Genomic DNA, 22,561 nt, shown 5'->3' with positions numbered 1-22,561 from the left:
ATAAATGTTATTGAATTTTTATTACATTAAAAACATAAAAAATATATCACTCAATAACAGCTATTTGTGGTGCTTATCATATAACAATCATTTGTGCAATATTTACAGGTATTAATTTGTGCATAATTACATTCTTATTCTATCTATTACTTATATTTAATAATTACCTATCCTTAATCTGTCTCCGATCTATCCAGCTATACCATTGTTCCCATACCTTATAAAATATTGAAGCTTCCTTATCTTTTAAACTGAGCATTAGTTTATCTATTTCAGCACAATTCATAACTTTTTGTATAACCAGTTCCTCTACAGGTGTATATGGCTGTTTCTAACATTGGGCAAATCCTGGCAGCAGTCAATATGTGTAATAAGTATTTTGTGCTCTTTGCATATTTTTTTTGAAGATCCCCAATAGGAAGAGTTCTAGTTCTAGGTCTAATTGTTCATTGGTGATTTCCTGTAGCCAATTTTGGATTTTGAGCCAGTATTTTTGAGCCATATGATAATATGTTCCCTCTTTTTTTTTTACATTTCCAACATATGGAACTCATTTTAGGATACATTTTCGCTAATCTCGAAGCGGGCTAAGTGCCACCTATAGAACATTTTATATGCATTTTCTTTGTATGCTGCTGATTTTGTTAATTTGTGATTTCTATTCCATACAGTCTCCCAGTCTGATAACTTTATGTTATGACTAATATTTTGACCCCATGCGATCATACATCCTTTCACTACTTTTTCTAAATCTACTTCTAGGAGATACTTGTAAATTTTGGTAATATTTTTTTTATCTAGGCCTAATAAAATTTTGTTTAATTGTTGAGGTTTCAAGTATATTCCGTATTCTTTTACGTCCTTTTTATATCGACTTTGTATTTGGAGATAAGCCCACCAGTCTACTTGTAGCCCTTGTTCGTGGAGCTCCTGTATTGTTTTTAAATTTCTGTGTGTATCCAATAAGTCTTTATATTTTAACATTTTGTCCAGGTCTAAATTATTTGGGTGGATCATCGTTTCTATTGTAGATAGCCAGATTGGGATTTTTATATAGTGTTTTTTTTTTAACCTTGATCCAGTTGTATATCAGCAAATCTCTAATCAGATGTCTGTGGAAATATTTTTGTTTAGTGGGTCCTGTGTCCCAAAGAAAGGCATGCCATCTTCTCTATAGCTAATATTCTTTTATTCTTTAAATTAATCCAATCTTTTAGCCAAACTAATATTGCTGCACTATAATATAATTCCCAATTTGGAAATCCAAAGCCGCCTCTGCACTTCATATCTTGTAGTAGTTTCATTTTTATTCTGGGCTTTTTACCCTGCCAGATAAATTTTGCTGTCATTTTATTAAGATTATCAAAAAAGGTCTTTTCTAATTTAACTGGAATAGTTTGGAATAGATAAAGAAATTTTGGTAATATAGACATTTTTATGGCTGCTATTCTTCCTAGTAATGACAGTTGCATTTTCATCCATAATTCTAAGACTTTTTTTGTTTGTTGTAATAGCTTATTATAATTATTCTCCTTTATCACCTTACAATGTGCTGTCAGCCATATTCCCAAATATTTAATTTTTCTTGTTGTTTGGAGTCCAAGCACCCTTTCTAATTCTGTTATTTGTAGATCTGTTAAATATTTTACTAAAAGTTTCATTTTCTGTCTATTAATTTTCAATCCTGCCACTGCTCCATATCTTTCTAGTTCTTTAATTAATATTTGTCCTTTTTCTATTGGGTCTTCCATAATAAAAGCCATACTGTCTGCAAAAGCTTGCAGTTTATATTCTTCATTTCTAGTTTTCAATCCTTTTATTTCAGGATTTTGCCTCACTCTTAGTACTTAGTAATAGTACTTCTAATGATAATATGAAGAGCAGAAGGGACAGTGGACAGCCGTGTCGGACTCCTTTTTCTATATTTAAAGTTTGGGTATTCTCTCCATTTACTATGATATTTGCTTTTGTACTGAATAAATTGCTGTTATAATATTCTCAAATTTGGTGCCAAAATTTATATCGTAAATTTGCTGAATCATAAATTGCCAATTAAGGTTGTCAAAAGCCTTTTGAGCATCAAAAAAAAAAAAAAAAAACCACAAGAGCTACCTGTTTCCCTGGGTGGGCTTCATAATATTCCAGACTATCCATTATTATTATTAAATTGTTCCTAATTTGTCTATTTGGGAGAAATCCATTTTGGTCTGGATATATGTAATCGTTCAGAATTTTCTTTAATCTAGTAACAATAATGGTAGTAACTATTTTATAATCTACATTCAAGGAAGGAAATTGGTCTATAGTTTTGTATCATTCTGACATCTAAGTCTCCCTTCGGGATTAGCGAAATTAATGATTTTCTCCATGCGTCTGGCATTTTAGCAGATAATAATATCTCATTATATAAATCCACTGTTATTAGTCCCACTTGTTCTTCTATCGCTCTATAAAATTCTGCTGGGAAGCCATCAGGTCCTGGGGTTTTATTACTTTTCTGGGTTCTAATTGCTTGTTTTAATTCTGTCATAGATATGTCCTTCGTCAAAAATTCTTTTATTTCATCGTTAATTTCTCGAGTTCTTTTTTCTCTTAGATATTCCCTTATCTGATCTTCATCTACTCTCTCTTTCTTATACAGTTTCTCAAAATATTTATGTGCAATCTCTTTTTTCTTCTCTATTGTATGTTGATAATTTCCACTTTCATCTTGTGGTTGGTAGATGGTTCTTTTCTCTTTCTCTTTTTTGAGCTTATAAGAGCCATCTACCAGGCTTATTTGCTTGTCCAAAATATATTTGCTTAGTTGCTTTCAAGTTTTTAATCAATTCTTCCTGTTCCACTAAATTGAGTTTATGTTTATAGAGAATTAATTGTTCTTGTATTTTAACATTTTGTGGGGTGTCCTGTAGTTCGGATTCTAGTTTCTTGATTGTTTGGTATAAATTGTTAAGTTGAGCATGTTTTTTTTTTTGTGCAGTGTAAGATATTATAATTCCCCGTATAACGGCATTCATATCGTCCCATAAATTTTGGATAGTTGTATCTAGGTTGTTATTTTCTTTAAAATAAAAAGTTAGTTCTTCCTTAAGTTTCTTTATAAATTCCTCATCCTTTAATAATTGAGAATCTAAAGTCCACCTTCTCCTTGATTTTGTCTTACCTTTCCAGTTGATTCTAAGAGGATTATGGTCTGCCCAAGAGTTAGGTATAATTTCTACTTCTGTCACTTCTTCTACTAGATCTCCACTCATCCATGCCATATCAATGCACGACTATGACTGGTGGGGATTTGAGTAGAAAGTGAATTGTCTCTTATCTGGGTTTAATATTCTCCATACATCTATTAAATTTAATTATTTAATCATTTCTACACAAATTTTAGGTAATTTTCTTTTCTTTTTTCCCCTTCCCTTCTTATTCCCCCCATTATAATCTTTTTGATAATCTGCTACAGCGTTAAAATCCCCTATAATACAAATATATTGTAGACTTCAGTTCAGCATTCAATGCCATCATTCCAGACACTCTTCTAAGTAAATTAAACCAACTAGCGGATGAACACACTTGTAAGTGGGTCATAAGCTTCCTAACAGACAGGAAGCAGCAGGTGAAGCTAGGTGGAATCACATCCGATACCTGTACAATCAGCACAGGGGCCCCCCAAGGTTGTGTGCTATTTCCACTTCTCTTCTCCCTATATACCAATGACTGCATCTCAAACGATCCATCTGTTAAAATACTGGAGTTTGCTGATGACACAACAGTGATTGGTCTCATTCGAGACAACGATGAATCTGCATACAGACAGGAGGTTATACAACTTGCCTCGTGGTGTAACCGGAACAATCTGGAACTGAACACACTCAAAACCATAGAAATGGTGGTAGACTTTAGAAGAAACCCTCCTATACTATCACCTCTTACAATACTAGACAACACAGTATCAACAGTATCGACCTTCAAATTTCTAGGTTCTACTATATCACATGACCTAAAATGGACACCTAACATCAAAAACATCATCAAAAAAGCACAACAAAGAATGTTCTTTCTGCGCCAACTCAGAAAGCTCAAACTGCCCAAGGAGCTGCTCATACAGTTCTACAGAGGAATTATTGAATCTATCATCTGCACCTCTATAACTGTCTGTTCTCCATGGAGCTGCTGCGAGCATCCAGATAGTGGGAGGTGCTCCAGTCTTCACTCTAACAGGCTGAGCTATAATTGAGGAACGCTCCTCCTCCACGTGACTCCTCCATGCGTTCCCCCAGTTTTAGCTCAGCCTCGCTAAGTCAGGCAGCTGGATTTCTTGCTCCTTGGCCGATTCAGGTTCCTAGCTATTTCAAAATCAGGTTTGATCTCTCCTTCCTTGTCCTTTGCGCTGGTAGTTTGTTTGTCTTAAATTTTACTGGAGGAACGCTTTGTTTTCGTCCCTCAAGGGGGGAGATAGGGGGATTTGGAGCCCTTTGCCCCCCCCCCCCACCCCTCCTCTGTTTTTTTCCTTCTGCCGTTTTTCAAGCCGCACTGCAGCTGAGTAGCAGCTTGAGATCGCGTTTCAGATAGCGCGGAGTTGCGCCTTCCCCCCACGAACACCTAGAAGCAAAAGCTTCTTTTAGCCCTCATTCATTTTCCATCCGTTTTTTTGGTGTGCTAGAGTGTTGTGCGTCTCTGAGGTTATAGCGCCGGAATCGGTGGCCATTTTGGGTGCATCTCGTGGCCGGCCGCCATTTTGGAATTGCTTTTGCTATCTCTCCGATCGGGCTGCGAGGGTTTTAAAGGCCCATAGCGGGACCGGCAGGCCGTGTGGTGCCTAATTGTTAAGGGTAGTGTGGTTCAGTGCCCGGTTGCCCTTCTCAAATTATTTCTAGTTGGCTTCCTTCTCCGCAGCTCGCCCAGAGACATTAGGCACTTACTTCCCATTTTTGTTGGGAGGCTGCCTCTGGAGGCCCCATCCTTTTTTTCTATTGTTGATTATTCCTTTCTGGCCTCTGCATTCATTTGGTGTATTGGATGGTTAGGATTTAATTTTTAATTTTTTTTTCTTTTTTTGTTCCTTTATCCTTGGCAAGCAATTTTTTTGAAAGCAGCTTATTATTAAGCCCTCCTTTTGTTTGGAATTGATTGATATTTTTTGGGCCCCACCCACAAAATAAATAAATAAATAAATAAATAAATAAAAATAAAATAAAATAAAAATAAATAAATAATAATAAAAATTAAAATTAAAAAAATTATCCAAAAGGGGGACGCGGCCCAACTATAGGAAAGCCGGCCTGCGTTGTAGGTCGAACTCCCAGGCATGCCAACCGCCCTTTTTTTCTGATCTGATATCTTTTTGTGTCATGGCAGAAGGCAATCCCAGTGGCCCTTCTTTGAAGGCAAAGTCAAAAACGCACTATCTGCGCAAAAGGGACAAGGACTCCTCCAAGGCCTCTCAAATGGATGCCTTAAGGCGTCATAAGGCCTTGGAGAAGGAGTTTGACAAACGATCTAAAGACTCGCATTCTGTAAATCCTGCCCTGCCCTCTACCTCTATTCAACCCCCTCCCTTGTCAGGTCATCCCTCTCCTTCCGGGTGTTCACCCACACGTAGTCACCAGGCTTCTCGCACGCCTGAGGCCACCTTCACACCAACTGCAGCGGGCCTACGCCCAGAAAACCCGTCCTCATCCATTATTCCGGACAGCATTAGAGAGTGGATTCAGCTGGCTATCAAACAAGGAATAGCAGAGGGCATGCAACAGTTGTCCAGAACAGGATCCCAAACGATGGCACCCAAGGTCGAGTCGATGTCTGGGAGATCTCTCTCCAGACCGCCATCACATCACGGTCAGGTACCTTCCCAAGTGGAAGCCCCCTTCCTGGAAGGGGAGGTGAGCCAGGAAGAGGAAGAAATGGGATTTGAACCCTTCAGGGAAGAGGAAGGTTCAGACAGGGGGTCGATCCAGTATTCAGAACCATTCTTCGAGGTAGACCCCATGGAAGGGGAGATGTCCGAGGACGAGGGCATTTCCCCTGACCAGCCAGTATTCGTAGGCCTATTTAAGCCTCACTTATTTAAGTCCTTGTTATTCAAGGCAAAAAATGTCTCGGGCCTGACTTCCCAGGCTCCTTCTGAACCATCACAGGCGATCCCGGGGGGACCAGAAGACTCAGTTTTCAGACAGCCGGTCATCGAAACCGAGGTCGTTCCAACTCCCCCAATTTTTTCCGATTTGGTCGCTAGACAATGGGCCTCTGCGGGCCCACCTCCTGCTCCCTCCAGTCAAGACAAGAGGTTGTTCAATCTCGACTCGGAGTTTTCTAACATGCTAAACACTCCGGAGGTAGATGATCCAATAGTGAGGCTAGCATCCTCATCCAACCCCACCGACGCTTTAGAAGCGCTGAAGCCGGAGGATAAGCGAGCTGAGATGGCTTTACGGCGAGCGCACCAGTCGGATGCTTGGGCCATCCGGTCAGCCACAGCCGCATCATTCTTCACCCGAGCTTCTATCAGGTGGCTCAGGCAGTTAAGACAGCATGTCCCCCCTTCAAACACTAGGGCACATCAGGACATTGCGAAACTAACGGCCGCAGCAGAGTTCGCGGCCGATGCCACTTTTCATTCCGTAAAATTTTCCGCTAGGGCCATCTCCTCGCACGTCTCTGCACGTAGGTTACTATGGCTTCGGGACTGGCAGGCCGATGTCAAGAACAAAGCCAAATTAGCCTCAGCTCCTTTGTCAGGGGGAAAATTGTTTGGCCCAGCACTTGAGCCGTTGCTGATGGAGAGCCGGAATAAGAAGAAGTTCCTTCCATCTCTTTTTCGAAGGCAAGAGTCTAGAGGGTCTCAGTCCTTTCGGAGGGGCTCCTTTCGATCTTCCTTTCCACCGGCCTTCACCCCCAGGTATCAGGGCTCCCCGATGTTCCAGTCGACCTATCAGGACCGGAGCGACTCGGGGGATAGAAATAGAAGGGGAGGCTCCTACAGGAGACCCTTCCGGGGCGCTGGGAATAAAGCTCCCCACCGTCCCAGGTAGCCCTTCAACTTCTTATCCCATTGGCGGTCACCTTAAATACTTTGCCGACCAGTGGGACTTATCCACGTCTGATTCCTGGGTTAGGGATACTGTTAGGTTTGGTCTCCCTCTTCAGTTTCAATCGCCTCCTCCGGAGCACTTTATGGTTTCTCCCCTTTCCAGGGACCCGACTAAGCGGGCTTTCATGGCGGCCGCTATCACTCATCTTTCCAATATCAAGGCCATCCAGCCTGTACCCTTGTCACAGCAGGGAGGGGGTTTTTATTCCCTCCTCTTTCTGGTACCGAAGCATTCCGGGGGTTTGAGGCCCATTTTAGATCTAAAGAGGCTCAATCGCTATGTTGTTCATCACAAATTCAAAATGCACACACTTCAGTCTATCTTACAGGGTACTAGGAAGGGAGACTGGCTCACTTCCATCGATCTCTCTGAGGCTTATCTCCATGTACCCATTCACCCCTCGTATTCCAAGTATCTGAGATTTTGCTATAACAATCAACATTTCCAGTACGTAGCCCTTCCCTTCGGTCTTGTCTCGGCCCCGAGGACCTTTACCAAGGTGTTGGCGGCCCTGGCGGCGCACCTTAGACACTTCCCTATTCGCATTCACTGCTACCTTGACGATATCCTTATTCTGTCTCCTACCCGACATCAGGCTGAGAGTGACACTAAGATTACCCTCTCAGTGCTTCAGGCTCACGGATTCCTCGTTAACTGGGAAAAGAGCCAGCTTAATCCTTCCACCCGTATAGCGCATCTAGGAGCTGTAATTGATTCGGTTCAAGGGAGGGTATTCCTCTCCCAAGAGAGATTCACCACTATACAAAGAGCTATCAAGACAATCAGGCAAAATAAAAGGGCTTCGTTACTCAACCTATCCAAGCTGCTTGGAAAGTTGGTCTCCTGTATATCAATTATTCCCTGGGCACGTTTACATTCCAGATCCCTGCAGTGGTTCCTCCTGCCTTACCAACGTTCCGGAAGGAGCAACTCAGGTCTCGTGGTGAAGGTCCCCCCAAGGGTTCTCGCCTCGCTTCTCTGGTGGACAAGACTGTCTACCAACCGAGGTCATCTCTTCAAGGAGCCCCAGAGGGTCACTCTCACAACAGACGCCAGCCTTTACGGATGGGGAGCTCACATGCAGTCGTTTTCAGCCCAGGGAACTTGGTCAGTAACCGAGCGACGCTGCAGCATCAACTGGCTGGAGCTGCATGCAGTATATCTGGCTCTACGTGCCTTCCTCCCTCAGGTACGAAGCCGTCACATTCTGGTTTTAACAGACAACACTACCACCAAGGCCCACATCAACCGTCAGGGGGGCACTCATTCCATTCATCTCATGAGAGAGGCTGAGCGAATCTGTCGATGGGCAGAAAGACATCTCTTATCCATCAGGGTGGAGCACATCTCAGGGGTCTCGAACGTCCAAGCAGACTGGCTAAGCAGGGCCAAGCTGGACCAATCGGAATGGCGCCTGCACCCCTCCTTGTTCAGGGAGGCAGCAGCGAGATTCGGTCAGCCCGTCGAGCTGCGTAGAGCATCCAGCCCCACCCTAATTGGTCCGTCTGGGGGAGGGAATCCTGTTTCGGCCAATGATGTATATAGTTCAGAGTTGAGTCTTGTAATATAGTTGACATGAGAGGATAGCTGTTGTCTTCTCGTCTTCGTAAAACTGGGGGAACGCATGGAGGAGTCACGTGGAGGAGGAGGAGCGTTCCTCAATTATAGCTCAGCCTGTTAGAGTGAAGACTGGAGCACCTCCCACTATCTGGATGCTCTACGCAGCTCGACGAGAATGGGCGTATCAGGTAGGTACCAACGCCCAATTTGGTTCTGCAACCCAACAGGACAGACACAGACTTCAGAGGATAATTAGAACTGCAGGAAAAACAATTACTACCCACCTGCCTTCAATTGAGGACCTGTATACTGCAAGAGTCAAAAAGAGAGCTGTGAAAATATTTACAGACCCCTCACATCCCGGACATAAACTGTTTCAACTCCTTCCCTCCAAACGACGCTATAGAGTACTGCACACCAGAACAACTAGACACAAAAACAGTTTTTCCCCGAAAGCATCACTTTGCTAAACAAATAATTCCCTCAACAATGTTCAACTATTTACAAAGTGTACTACTATTACTGTTAATCTTCTCATCACTCATTTTCACCCATCCCCTCCCACTTGTGATTGTAGGACTGTAACTTTTTTGCCGTATCCTTACGATTTATATTGACTATTTCCTAATATGATTTGATTGTTGATTGTACCCTATGACTATCATTAAGTGTTGTACATTATGATTCTTGATTCTTAACGAATGTATATTTTCTTTATGTATACTGAGAGTGTTTATACCAAGACAAATTCCTTGTGTGTCCAATCACACTTGGCCAATAAAGTATTCTATTCTATTCTATTTTTCCTTTCCAGTTCAATGATTTTGGCATATAGAGCTTTATAGAATTCTTTTTTATTGGCATTAGGGGCGTAAATTACCACCAATAGAATTTTTTAAAATTTATCTGTATTTCTATTGCCAGAACTCTTCCTTTGGGGTCTGCAAATATTAATGTTGCTTTTATCTTTTCTTTAATGTAAACTGCTATTCCATTCTTTTTTTCGTTATCTGCAGAAGCCATAAACACTGTCTCTAATTTGGGTCAGTCTAAATATTTTTCCTGTGTTTTTAAAATGTGTGTTTCCTGTAAACAAATAATGTCTGCATTTTGTTTTATCAACTTTGGCCGAATCCTTTGTCTTTTTATTTTTGAGTTTAAGCCATTTATATTAATGGATAACCTCTTTTTCCATAATTCTAGTTATATCTGTTTCTTTATCTCCTAATCGCTCTTGTTTCTGTTTACGTTATGTTTGTTAATTTAAAATCTTCTCTTTCTTATTGTTGCTGGATCATTTTTCTTACTTCTCGTTTTTCTTCTTTATTTTTCATTGGTCTTATTCTTCTTGAGAGTTTAAGTCTAATTAATTTTCGCTCTTTGCCTTGTAGTTACTCCAAGTTCTACTTGTGGTTGGTAATGTGCCTTACTTTCTTCTTTTTCTTCTTGTTGCTGGTTGTTTTTCAAGTTTTCTGGGGTCTTCTGTCCCTTCTTTTGATGCTCTTGGTCTTCTTGGAATTCCGGTTGCTGGTCTGCTCTTCAGAGCCTACCAATCTTTCATAGAAATCTTGGGCTTTTTTTTTTTAAATAAAGTTTTATTGAGTTTTAACAAAACAAATAAAACATCTTATTTGAGTACAGCATTGTTCCGGGTTATCACATTTCCATACAGACACAATTTCATATGCATATTCATCTTATGTATTAAACTTCATATCTTATTACTCTTTTTCCAACTTCTCACTATTTCTCCCTTTACTTCTCTTAATTTTCTTTTATGGTTATCTCATTTTCTTCTTATTCAATTGTATTTCTTTTACCTAAATTTCTATATCTTTTTATTCATTGTACTTATACTTTTGTCTGTTTTGTTTACAATTTCATATGTTCTCTTCCAACATTCTTAAGAAGCAAAATTCCCCCTATGATTGCCAATCGAAGTGCAACACCTTTAGATCTTATTTTTATTATCATATGAAATCTCATTAAACATTGAATTTGTGCAACACCTTTAAATCTTATTGTTATTATCATATGAAATCTCATTAAACATTGAATTTGTGCATTCAAAAATTATAACATTCAAATTTCTAATATCTACTTTATATCATGTAGACCTCATCATTCAGATTCTGGTACTTCCCCTTGAAAATGTAAAAAGAAAAATTCTAAAAACATAGCAAAAACTATATATATATATATATATATATATATATATATATATATATATATATATATATATATATATATATATATATATATATATATATATATATATATATATATATATGGTGTTCGCTTGGTTCGGGTATTTTCCCACGTCATTGTAGTTCTTTTAAAGTTGTAGCAACGTTTCAGCAGAATCTCATCTGCCATCATCAGGCTTCTGTATTGTGTCCGTCGGTGGGTCAGACTTTTACAGTGGTTTCAGATTTAAATTTGGGGCAGCCTATTGCTGTGCCAGAATGGTTTTTCTTCATCCTGATTGGTTGGGAGTCTTGGTCTGTGTTTATTGGTTTGGAGTTTGCTGTGTTCTGCTTGATGGGTGTTTCTGATATCTTCTGTCTGTTTTTGGCTCTTTTTGTATCTTGATTGGCTGGCAGCATTGTGTTACTTTAATGGAGGTCTTTAGTGCAGCTTGGCTTCGGGTAAATGGACGGCTATCATTAGTTAGGAAGCTGGGTTTCATCTGGGTGCCTGGTTGGGGTGTGTTTGAGCTGGAGGTATCAGGGGGATCTGTTTGTGCCCAGGTGTTTGCCTGGCTTGTGGTGTGGAGATTTTTTTGTTTGTGAGTGCAGGCTTCCAAATGATTGACAGCCTGGTGGAATCATCTCTTCTGTTCATGCTTTCTGGTCTTTTTTCAATCTCTATGGCTTCTCTGATGACTCTGTGGCTAGGGTTTTCCATAGTGGCCAGGGTTTTGGTGCCACTGAAGTTGATGCTATGACCTGTAGCTTCCATGTGTTGGACTAGTGAGGAAGTGTGTTCCAGCTTTTTGACTGCATTTTGTGTTCATCCAGGCGGGTACTTATTCTTCTATTGGTCTGTCCAATGTATGTGGCCGGGCATGATGCACAGGGGACTTCGTATACGCCTTGGTTTTCCAGGTCAATTTTATCTTTGGGGTTGCTAAGGATGGCTGCTATTTTTCTTATTTTTCTTCATCCTTAGCAACCCCAAAGATAAAATTGACCTGGAAAACCAAGGCGTATACGAAGTCCCCTGCATCATGCCCGCCACATACATTGGACAGACCAATAGAAGAATAAGTACCGCCTGGATGAACACAAAATGCAGTCAAAAAGCTGGAACACACTTCCTCACTAGTCCAACACATGGAAGCTACAGGTCATAGCATCAACTTCAGTGGCACCAAAACCCTGGCCACTATGGAAAACCCTAGCCACAGAGTCATCAGAGAAGCCATAGAGATTGAAAAAGACCAGAAAGCATGAACAGAGAGAGATGATTCCACCAGGCTGTCAATCATTTGGAAGCCTGCACTCACAAAACAAAAATCTCCACACCACAAGCCAGGCAAACACCTGGGCACAAACAGATCCCCCTGATACCTCCAGCTCAAACACACCCCAACCAGGCACCCAGATGAAACCCAGCTTCCTAACTAATGATAGCCGTCCATTTACCCAAGCCAAGCTGCACTAAAGACCTCCATTAAAGTAACACAATGCTGCCAGCCAATCAAGATACAAAAGAGCCAAAAACAGACAGAAGATATCAGAAACACCCATCAAGCAGAACACAGCAACTCCGAAACCAATAAACACAGACCAAGACTCCCAACCAATCAGGATGAAGAAAACCATTCTGGCACAGCAATAGGCTGCCCCAAATTTAAATCTGAAACCACTGTAAAAGTCTGACCCACCGACGGACACAATACAGAAGCCTGATGATGGCAGATGAGATTCTGCTGAAACGCTTACAACTTTAAAAGAACTACAATGACGTGGGAAAATACCGAACAAGCCGAACACCATACATGTAAGTACCCGTGAAAACTTAAGAAAACAAATATATATATATATATATATATATATATATATATATATATATATATATATATATATATATATATATATATATATATATATCTCTTCGTTAGCCACCATAGGCTGTCACTCACTCACTTCCTTTCACAGGTGACAGTTCCGACTATGGGATCGCCATTACGAACCGACGATCTCTTGCTGGTTAGCCTCTGCAGGGTTTCTCTTCGTTGCGATGAGGGGTTGCCCTCCCCCTCACTGCAGCCCGAGTCTCCCGACACCGGCACTGTTCTCTACGGAAACTGTGCATCCCAAAGGGTCATGCCAAACAGCAAAAAGGATTTAGAAGGATCAGAGATGGGCTTCTACACCTCTGTTTGTCCTCACATCATCACCGGAAGTCGAGGCTTGACTTTCTTAAAGGGGAAGGGTTTTTAAAGATTTTTACACTGCTGTTGGGAGGAAATACTTCCCGGACAATTATTTGAAGAAATAATTGAATAATGAAGCAAAGCTTTTAGTGACACGGAACCAATATGAGTGACATTCAGCAAGGCTTCTTGGCTAGCTAGAAAGATTGACATTCAAACATGAGTTTATATACCATTTCTGAGTTTTGCTGAAGGTTAATTCTGTGCTTTAATCCTGTGTTTATTGATGATAATTTTCCCTATACAGCTTCAACAAGCAACAGCTACTGTTGTGATTTAATTATTTGTATTGTGTTTGAATTTTTTCCTGCCTTATGGTTTCTTTTTCTACCTGGGGAGGCGGGGTCTTCCTTTACTGCTTTAGTACTATCAGGCACTGTCCTTTTGGAGTATACTTCCAAAAGGCAGGATGCAAGCTTGGCACTGATTTTTTTTACTGCCTTTCTGGGGGACATGTGACCTTTCCTTAAATCTGGATGATTTCCTTAGGATATCTTGTGAGGTGAGTGAGACCAGCTGGTGTCTTTAAGTGGTGCAAATGGATCTAAGGATTGTTTTTCCTGGATGTTCTTTTTCTGGAGAGCTTAAATGACCTTTCTGCTAAAGGGTTTCACTTTATGAGCAAGAGATGGCTGCTTGATAGTTATCACTGCATTTTAAGTATTTTCATTCCTCAAGGTGCTCTGGTACCCTGCCTGATTTGTAACTCTGGCTTGCAGGTATTTTTAATCTATTGATTGGTATTTAGGGCAGCTTTTTGCAAGCAAAGAAGCTTTTTGTATTTTTGTACAGGTAATCCTTGACTTACAACAGTACATTTAGTGACCATTCAAAGTTACAATGGCACTGAAAAAAGTGACTCATGACCATTTTTCACACTTATGACTGTTGCAGCATCCCCATTGTCATGAGAGGCCAGGCGAGGAGAAGCACCTCTTGACATGAGTGATGTCAAGTTGGCCACGCCCACCCAGTCACATGACCACCAAGCCACACCCACCAACTAAACCACGCCCACAGAACCGGTTGTTAAAAAAACTGAATCCCACCCCTGCCTAGGGTAGATTTCTAGTGTAGCTAAAAACATTTTCTGTTTTTTAATTTAAAATGTGGATAGATTCTTGAGAATTGATTTTTTTTTTAAAAAAAAGAATAGGATAGGATGTTCTGCTGTCAAAATGCTTCATGTGTTCAATGTACTGCTAGTTGTATATTCAGAAGTCTTTTCTCATGCAAAGTTTCTTAGATTGACCATGATACTGCCTTCGTGTTTCTCTCCTACAATAATCTGCCAGTCAGGTAAGTTGACCTGAGAGACAATGGAAAGCAGAAAGTTTCCAAAGTTTTGAGTGGATTTGTATCTAGTTCTAGTCCAGCATCTTAACCAGTACAGAATCTCTCATTGGCTTCCAAAGTCTCTTATTTTTCTCATATGTTGTATTGAATTTATTATTCATAGATGTCTGTTGTATTTGCCACATGGGTTGCAGGAAATGTGAGTCATATAGCATAAATGGAGATTGGGTAGCAGTTACAAAACAGAAGATATGATCTTAAGCATGATCTTATGTGAAGTGTATGATAGGTGCCATGTGAAATAGCCTCCCTACCTGCCTTTCTTCTGTCTCTTTCTAGCTCCCACTGCTACCCACAAAAAATACTGTTCTTGAAATCATGTAATATTTTACTTTGATTAAATTGACTTTATCCAGAAAAGCGTGATAAATTTAGATGCATCTGTGGAACAGGCACTTTTTACCCAACAACATCCACCTCAATTAAAAGAAAGCAGATGAAATGTTCAGCTCAATTCAAAATCTGAGTTGAGCTGAACATTTTATCTGCATTTTTAATTCCATTATTTTTATATTTCATGAAAAAGAAATTTTCTGGTGTTTTCCCCCTAAAAGAGAGAGAGAAATAAAATCTGAATAGGCAGGGTTGCAAAACTAATCACAAGGTAAAGAGGTGTCTTTTATTGTACATTAATAAATGTGGTGATTTGCCTCCTCCCTTGCATCTCATACCTTGGATAAATTTCAAAAGAAGAGATCAGATGGAAAATGCCTGTTTTTAGCTTGTTTGTTTATTTCCTCTGTCTTCTGAGTCTAGAACAATATTCTTGAAAAACAAATATCAGTTTTGAAGAATATTGACCATAATTTTACTTAAAAGATTCCTTTGGTCTTTTTGCAAAAACAAAAAAACAACCATCCAGTCAAAGAAAAAGCATTTTTTTTTAAAAAAAGAATAACCTGAACTTAAAAATTTAAATAAATGGCAGAGATTCAATGACTTTGCATGCACCATTATGATGTGGAGCTCTCATTGTCAGTATGTCAGCAGGTGATAAGGCACTCTGACTTTATCTTCTGACTACGAAAAATGGTATAGGGTCGGTATTACAAAAGATACACTCCAATCACAGGATCAGGGTCAATATTCACATTAACTGTAGAGACTGCAATACATGATCCCAATAGTTAATGTTTTAGTATCACAATTGGAACACAGCCATTTCTAGATGAAAAGCGTTAGGAAAGACATTATCATTCAGCCCTGCAGAGCTTTCTAATAGGTAATGGAAAGCATTAGTACCATTACATTTTTTTAAAAGTTTAGGATGCATCCTGAAATACATTTCAAACAAGAATTTTCCATTTAAAAGTGTCACGTAGTACTACAACTCAAAAGCTGAAGTGCAGTTAAATATGGACACAGAAGATTTGCAGATGCAGCTATACAATAATCTAAGACGTAGGGCCCTTCCATTTTGGAGGAAAAGAGCATCACTCATTATTAAATCAGTTGTTTTTGATACTGCTGATGCAAGTAGTCCTCATTATTCAAAGTTATGACTACTACAAAAAATGACTTGAAAACACTTCTTATACTTAAAACCAATCATAGTGTCCCCATGATCATATGATCAAAATTTAGAATCTTGATAGCTGGCATGCATTTATATAGCTGCAGTGTCCTGTGTTCATGTGATCATCATTTGTGATTTTTCCCAATGAAAGACAGATTCTCTTAACAAGCATGAAATTCCCTTAATTGTGATGACTTGCTTAGCAACATATGGCCGTGACTCATGTAACCTCTACCTCTTGCTTAGTAACCAAAGTGCCAATTCTATTTGTGGTTATAAATCGAGGACTACCTGTACATATTTTGGAACATAATGTTCAGAATTCCCAGCCAACCAATTATATGAGAAATAATGTAATAGAAATATTTTCAAAACCACCCCTTTCTTCCCAAAGACTTCAAATATTTGAGTGTTTTTAATCATATATGAAAAGTAAAATGTTATCCTGAAAATAGTCCTATCGTGTAAAATATTATCCTGAAATGGTCCATTGTTAAACATTTAACACTGTGTTCATATAAGAATAATTTTGACAATTGCCACAAATAGAACCATGTTGTGGGAGTTAGAGTTAGGGTTAGAAGCGATATATAGGTCTGTTTGCAGAAGGCTTCTTGCAATAAATCCAACAAAGATTATATGTCAACTTAAAGACCAAGTTGCCTTTGCTTGTCTCTTTGGCTATCAATGCCCTTGAGTTCAGTAAATTCATACAGGAATCTACTTTGTGGTATAAACCTTTATAGGCTGGTGGCTATATTGTCAGATATATGGAAAATGTATTGTAACCTGCAGACTACAATAAGTAGAATAATTTTTATGATGATTTGTCTTTATGTTGTATAGAATAATCTTTATGGTGATTTGTCTTTATGTTGTATTCCTGTGGTTTTGAAAATTAGATAATATTTTCTCTTTCATAAAATGAAAATGCATAAAAACATAGCCAAAGAAAAATCAATGTAAGTATTTAATTTTCTAGATCTGCTTCTGCAATACAGATGAAGCCTAAATTAGTATTTAGGCTTCATTAAGCCTATCAGCCTAAATTAGTATTTTTTTTTCATTTTACTTTTGTTCTATCAATTAAACAGAGTAGAGAGCAATTAGCTTTTTAAAAAGAAGTATACATCTACTAAATAAAATCAGTATAGTAAATATGGGCCCAAATTAAAATGAAGTATTTCACAATATAATTGTTTTAAAGACAAAGCTGAATGTAAAAAGATAATAAACTCACTACTGCAGAAATATTTGAGAAAATAAAAAGGCCTGGCTGGACAATTATACTCCAGCTGAAACTCTTTTACCATTACAAATTTTCTTATTTAGCTCTCACAAATTTAAACTGAATGAAGATGACAATGTCATGATGTCAACTCTGGTGCAGCAGTTGTTTTTCGTGGGCCTTTAAAAAATTGCAAAAATGTTTTTGTGGCTCATTTTATAGCAGTGATCGTGTTGGTTGATAATAATAGTTACTATTACTATTTAGCATATCTGGAGAACATTAAACTGAAGAATTAATGAAAAGGCATACAGAATATATCTGATTAACTTGTAGTTTTCTAAGTACTTTCCTGTGCTGAATCCTTTTGCTGCCTTTCCTGGCTTAATGCTTCCCAGATGTGTTGGGATGAGTGCGAGTTATAGTTCCTGCAGACTTAGAAGACCACCGGCTTGGAAATGTAGTTGTAAAAAGATGCTGGAATAAAAGTATATATCTTGAAGATTCTTTCTTGCCTTATTTTGTCTGGAAGGGGGGGAAAAGCTTGAAGAATGAAAAAAATTAATCTTTATCATGCCAGTTTGTTTTCTTCGCTGTCCTCAGTGAACTGCACCTGTTCTAAAATATGTGTCAAGAATAGCAGGGAGCCATCCTTAAGCCAGCAAGAAAACTCAGCCAGAGCCTTCTGTGACCTGGTCACGTACAGTATACTCTGAGTGCAGGGTCATGGCCAGGTTACCGGTCCAATCTGGCAATCATCCGTGATCACATTTATATTATTCCTGCTCTCACTATTTCTTCATATCTCTTTCCACTGTTACATTTTCATCTGGAATGTATATCCAAAAATTTTCTAAAGTGTATAACGAGCAAATCACATACTGTTTTGAATCTTTAAGGTATAGAATATCTTTGAATAAGCCATGAAAAGAAAAATAGAACACAAGCAAACAACTTAGCAAAGGCCTCTTCCAGAATAGGGATGTTTCGTCTTCTCTTTCACTGGAAGATAATTAAAAGCAGATTTTTTTGTCCCAGACTAGACATGAAAACTAAATAATACCTTACAAAGAAGAGTTTGGGACTTATAAATAACTTCTACAACGAAGTACACATAGCAACAGCAAAGAATTTGGTTCTAATTATTTGTACTTTGGTTGAACTTTGGTGTTTCCTTTTAACTTCTAAAGTATGTGAGATGTGCACTTTGCATTTCTGCAATTTATTCACACATGGAGATGCACATATGTGTGCATATATCCCAATCCTCTCTCTGGTGCCAATAGAAATTAGGGTTAATAGAATGTTTTGACCAAATTCAACACTTTGCCATTCACTCTAATTAACTAAAATTGTTCCTTCTCTGGAAAAATTCAGATTAACAGAGTTGGAAGACCCTTTGTAGGTCATCTAATCCAACCCCCGCCCAAGCAGGAGACCCTACATCATTTCTGACAAATGGCAGTCCAATCGCTTCTTGAAAATCTCAAGTGTGAAGCTCCCACAACTTCCAAAGGCAAGCCATTCCATTGATTGTTCTCACTGTCAGGAAATTTCTCCTTATTTCCTAGTTAAATCTCGTTCAGTTTCCATCCATTATTCCTTGTCTGGCCTACAGGTGCTTTAGAAAATCGCTGGACCCCTTCCTCTGTGTGGCAGCCCCTCAAATATTGTAACACTGCTATCATGTCTCACCTGATCCTTCTGTTCACCAGACTAGCCAAGCCCAGTTCCTTTAACCGTTCTTCATATGTTTTAGTTTCCAGTCCCCTAATCATCCTGGTTGCACTTCTCTGCACTTTTCCTAGAGCCTCTACATCTTTTTTATAGTGTGGTGCCCAAAACTGTATGCAGTGTTTAGGCTTTATAGAGTGGTATTAGTACATCACTTGATCTTGATCATATCCCTCTGTTAATGCAATTTAGGATTGCATTGGCTTTTTTGGCTGCTGCTGCACACTGCTGGCTCATATTTTATTTTATTTATTTTTATTTGTCAATTGCTTACAAGATAATAGGTATAAGTAAAAACATAGTTATGAATACATGGATACATATAAGAAAAATAAAAAATATATAAAAGAAACAATAGGACAGAGACGGTAGGCATGTTGGTGCGCTTATGCACGCCCCCTACAGACCTCTTAGGAAAGGGGTGAGGTCAATAGTAGACAGTCTAAGGTTAAAGTTTTTGGGGTTTGGGGAAAAAACCACAGAGTCAGGTAGAGTATACCAGACATTGACCAACTCTGTTGCTGAAGTCGTATTTCCCGCAATCAAGTTTGGTGCGATTAACCTTGAGTTTGTATCTATTGTTTGCTCTAGTTTATGGTTGAAGCTGAAGTATTCATTGACAGGTAGGACATTGCAATGTATGATGTTATATACTATAGTTAGATCAGACCGAAGATGGCCTCGTTCTAGGTTTTCTAGGTCTAGAATTTCGAGTCTGGTGGCATAAGGTATTCTGCAACGAGTAGAGGAGTGGAGAACTCTTCTTGTGAAATATTTCTGGATTTTCTCAACTGTGTTAATATAAGATACGTAATGTGGGTTCCAGACTGATGAGCTGTATTCAAGTATTGGTCTAGCAAATATTTTGTATGCTCCAGTTATTAGTGTAATATTACCAGAGAAAGAGCTATGTAAGATTAGGTTAACAACTCTTAATGCCTTTTTGGCTATGTAGTTACAGTGGGCTCTAGCACTTAGATAATTAGAGATGAGTACTCCAAGATCCTTGACAGAGTTTGGATCATCAACAAGGTCTGGAATATTCAGCTTGTATTTTATTTTCTGATTTGTTTTGCCAATATGTAGGACAGAGCATTTATTTGTTGAGATTTGAAGTTGCCATTTGCTTGACCATTCTGATACATAGTCAAGGTCTTTTTGAAGGGTAGTGGTGTTGAATAGCTTTACATCATCAGCGAAGAGAATGCAGTTGCTCTTGATATGATCACAGAGGTCATTTATGTAGAGTATGAAAAGAGTTGGTCCTAGAATACTGCCTTGGGGGAAAGCACTGTTGATAGGTACAGAATTTGATAGGACACTGCCAATTTTGACCATTTGTTGTCTGTTTGACAGGAATGCTTCTGTCCAGTTATGCAGTTGTCCAGAGATATCGTAAGATTTTAGTTTTAGGAATAGTTTGTCATGTACCACTGAATGAAAGGCTTTGCAGAAGTCTATGTAGATTGCATCTGTTGCTTTGCCCTGATAGAGTTGTGTAGTCCATATGTTTTTGCAGTGTAAGAGTTGCAGATTACATGATAGTTTTTTCCTAAAACCAAATTTTTTATTAGAGAGTAGGTTGGTTGTTTCTAAGTGGAGGATGATGGATTGGTTAATAATTGATTCCATGACTTTACAGGTGATGCAGCATAAAGAGATTGGTCTGTAATTTTCAACTAGGCTGGGGTCTCCCTTTTTGAAGATGGGGATGACCGTGGCTTGTGACCATAGTTTTGGCAAGGAGCTGGTCCTGAAAGATTTTTCAAAGATTATGCTTAGAGGTTCGGCTATGGCAGTGGCTAGCTTTTTTAAGAAGTAGGCACATATTCTGTCCGGTCCAATAGATAGAGATGGTTTTAGATTACATAGTGCTTTTTCAACAATGTCTTCTGTAAAATCGATATGTATTAGATCATTGTAGTTGTCTGTGGTTCAACTAGGAAATACTGGGCATGATCCATTGCTGTTTACAAATACTGAGCCAAAGAATGTGTTAAAGGGGTTGGCTTTAATAGTGTCGTCGTTGCAGTCTTTACCATTAGGTCCTTCCGGGGGTGGGATTGAGTCTTTTAGTTTGTTGTTTATAAAATTGTAGAAAGCGCAAGTAGAATTGGTGCATAGAAGGTTTTCTTCTTGTTTAATGTGATAATTGGTGCATTCAGTTTTTATCTGGTGGCATAAATTTTTGTATCGGCTTTTGAAGTTGGCAACGTGACCAGATTTGTTTTTCCACCAAAGTGACTTCTTTTTGGATTGAAGCTTCCTTATTGTTATGGGTAATTTGTTTTTTTTTTTCTGGTTTTGGGAGTTGTTAATGGTACATATAGTTTGATGACTCTTTTGACTTCAAGTAAAAATATGTTGTAATGGTCTTCTACAGTATTGCATCCAGAGAATAGAAATTGCCAATCAAGGGATGAGAGGTTGTTGTTTATAAGATCATAGTTGCCTTTTTTGAAGTTATAATTGGGGATTCCGTCATTGTGATGATTTTTGTGTGGGCGTATGTTGAGACAAAAGTCAATCATGTTGTGGTCACTGTTGGAAAAGAGTTCTTTAATTTTTATCCCGTAAATTGAATTCAAACTATTGCAGAAGATGAGATCGAGGCAGTTGTTAAGTCTAGTGTTGTTGGTTACTAGTTGTTCTAGTCCCAGATTTGTTACTGCATTGTAGAAGGTTGCATGTGTGGGTTCAGTTGTACATTCGTTAAGGGTCCAGTTAATATGAGGTAGATTGAAGTCACCAAGAAAGATAAAACCATGTGGGCAAGATGCTGCCCATGTTCGTAGTGTATTTAGCTTGTTTGCATGTTTGATGTCATAATCAGGGGCTCTGTAACATAGTAAGAACTGAAAAGTGATATTTAATGACAGTTCACAGATGATGGTCTCAGGAATAGCAAGCTCCTGGGTAACTTGGATGTTTTTTAGATGTAGGAACTTTTTATAAAACATAGCAACACCACCTCCTCTACGGATTTCATGATCTGATTGGTAAACATGATAGTCTCTTACTGTGTTAATGGAGTCAGGGAGAGATGTGTTGAGCCATGTTTCACAGACAAATATAATGTCGAATATAGCCGTATGTAGTAAGAGGAGAAATTCAGGTATTTTATTTACAAGGCTTCTTGCATTGTGTAGCTTGCATTTAAGGCCAGTTGTGGTTGGAATAGAGGTAGCTAGGGGGCGTGCATGCCTAGTTTTGAGTGATTGAGTGACTGGTTGTCCACTAAGACTTCAAGATCCTCAGTTACTGCTATTAAGCCTGGTTTCATCTAGTCTATATATGTACTTTTGGTTTTTCTTGCCTAAGTGTAGGACTTTACTTTTCTCTACATTGAATTTCATTTTGTTAGACAGGCCCCAGTGTTCAAATCTGTCAAGTTCCATCTGGATCTTGAACTTATCTTCTAGGTTGTTAGCTATTCCTGCCAGCTTAGTATCATCTGCAAATTTGGTAAATTCCCCTTCTATTCCCTCATCTAAGTCATTTATGAAGATATTGAAGAGTACTGGGCCTAAGATGGAACCTTGACACCCCACTGTTTACTTCCCTCCATGTAGACTTAGATCCATTAAGGACTAGTTGTTGAGTACAGGTTGTCAGCCAGTTGTGAATCCATCTGGAGGTGA

The 22,561-nt window shown here is 38.9% G+C and overlaps 2 protein-coding genes across 5 annotated transcripts in view; both read left to right on the top strand.

Annotated features, from left to right (window-relative positions):
• RARB (retinoic acid receptor beta) overlaps positions 1-22,561 on the top strand; it is a 335,866-nt gene that overhangs the window by 206,065 nt on the left and 107,240 nt on the right. The window lies entirely within an intron of this gene.
• On the top strand, positions 5,982-7,025 carry LOC148128792 (uncharacterized). The gene has a single exon (XM_087945828.1). The coding sequence runs from the start codon at positions 5,982-5,984 to the stop codon at positions 7,023-7,025; it is 1,044 nt and encodes a 347-aa protein (XP_087801954.1).

This window comes from Notechis scutatus, chromosome Z (genome assembly GCF_049901735.1).
Source record: "Notechis scutatus isolate UNSWTSFEM ecotype Mainland chromosome Z, rNotScu1.2, whole genome shotgun sequence".
Classification (NCBI taxonomy): domain Eukaryota; kingdom Metazoa; phylum Chordata; class Lepidosauria; order Squamata; family Elapidae; genus Notechis; species Notechis scutatus.
Note: the sequence above shows the minus strand (reverse complement) of the source record. Positions and strands in the feature narration are given on the sequence as shown.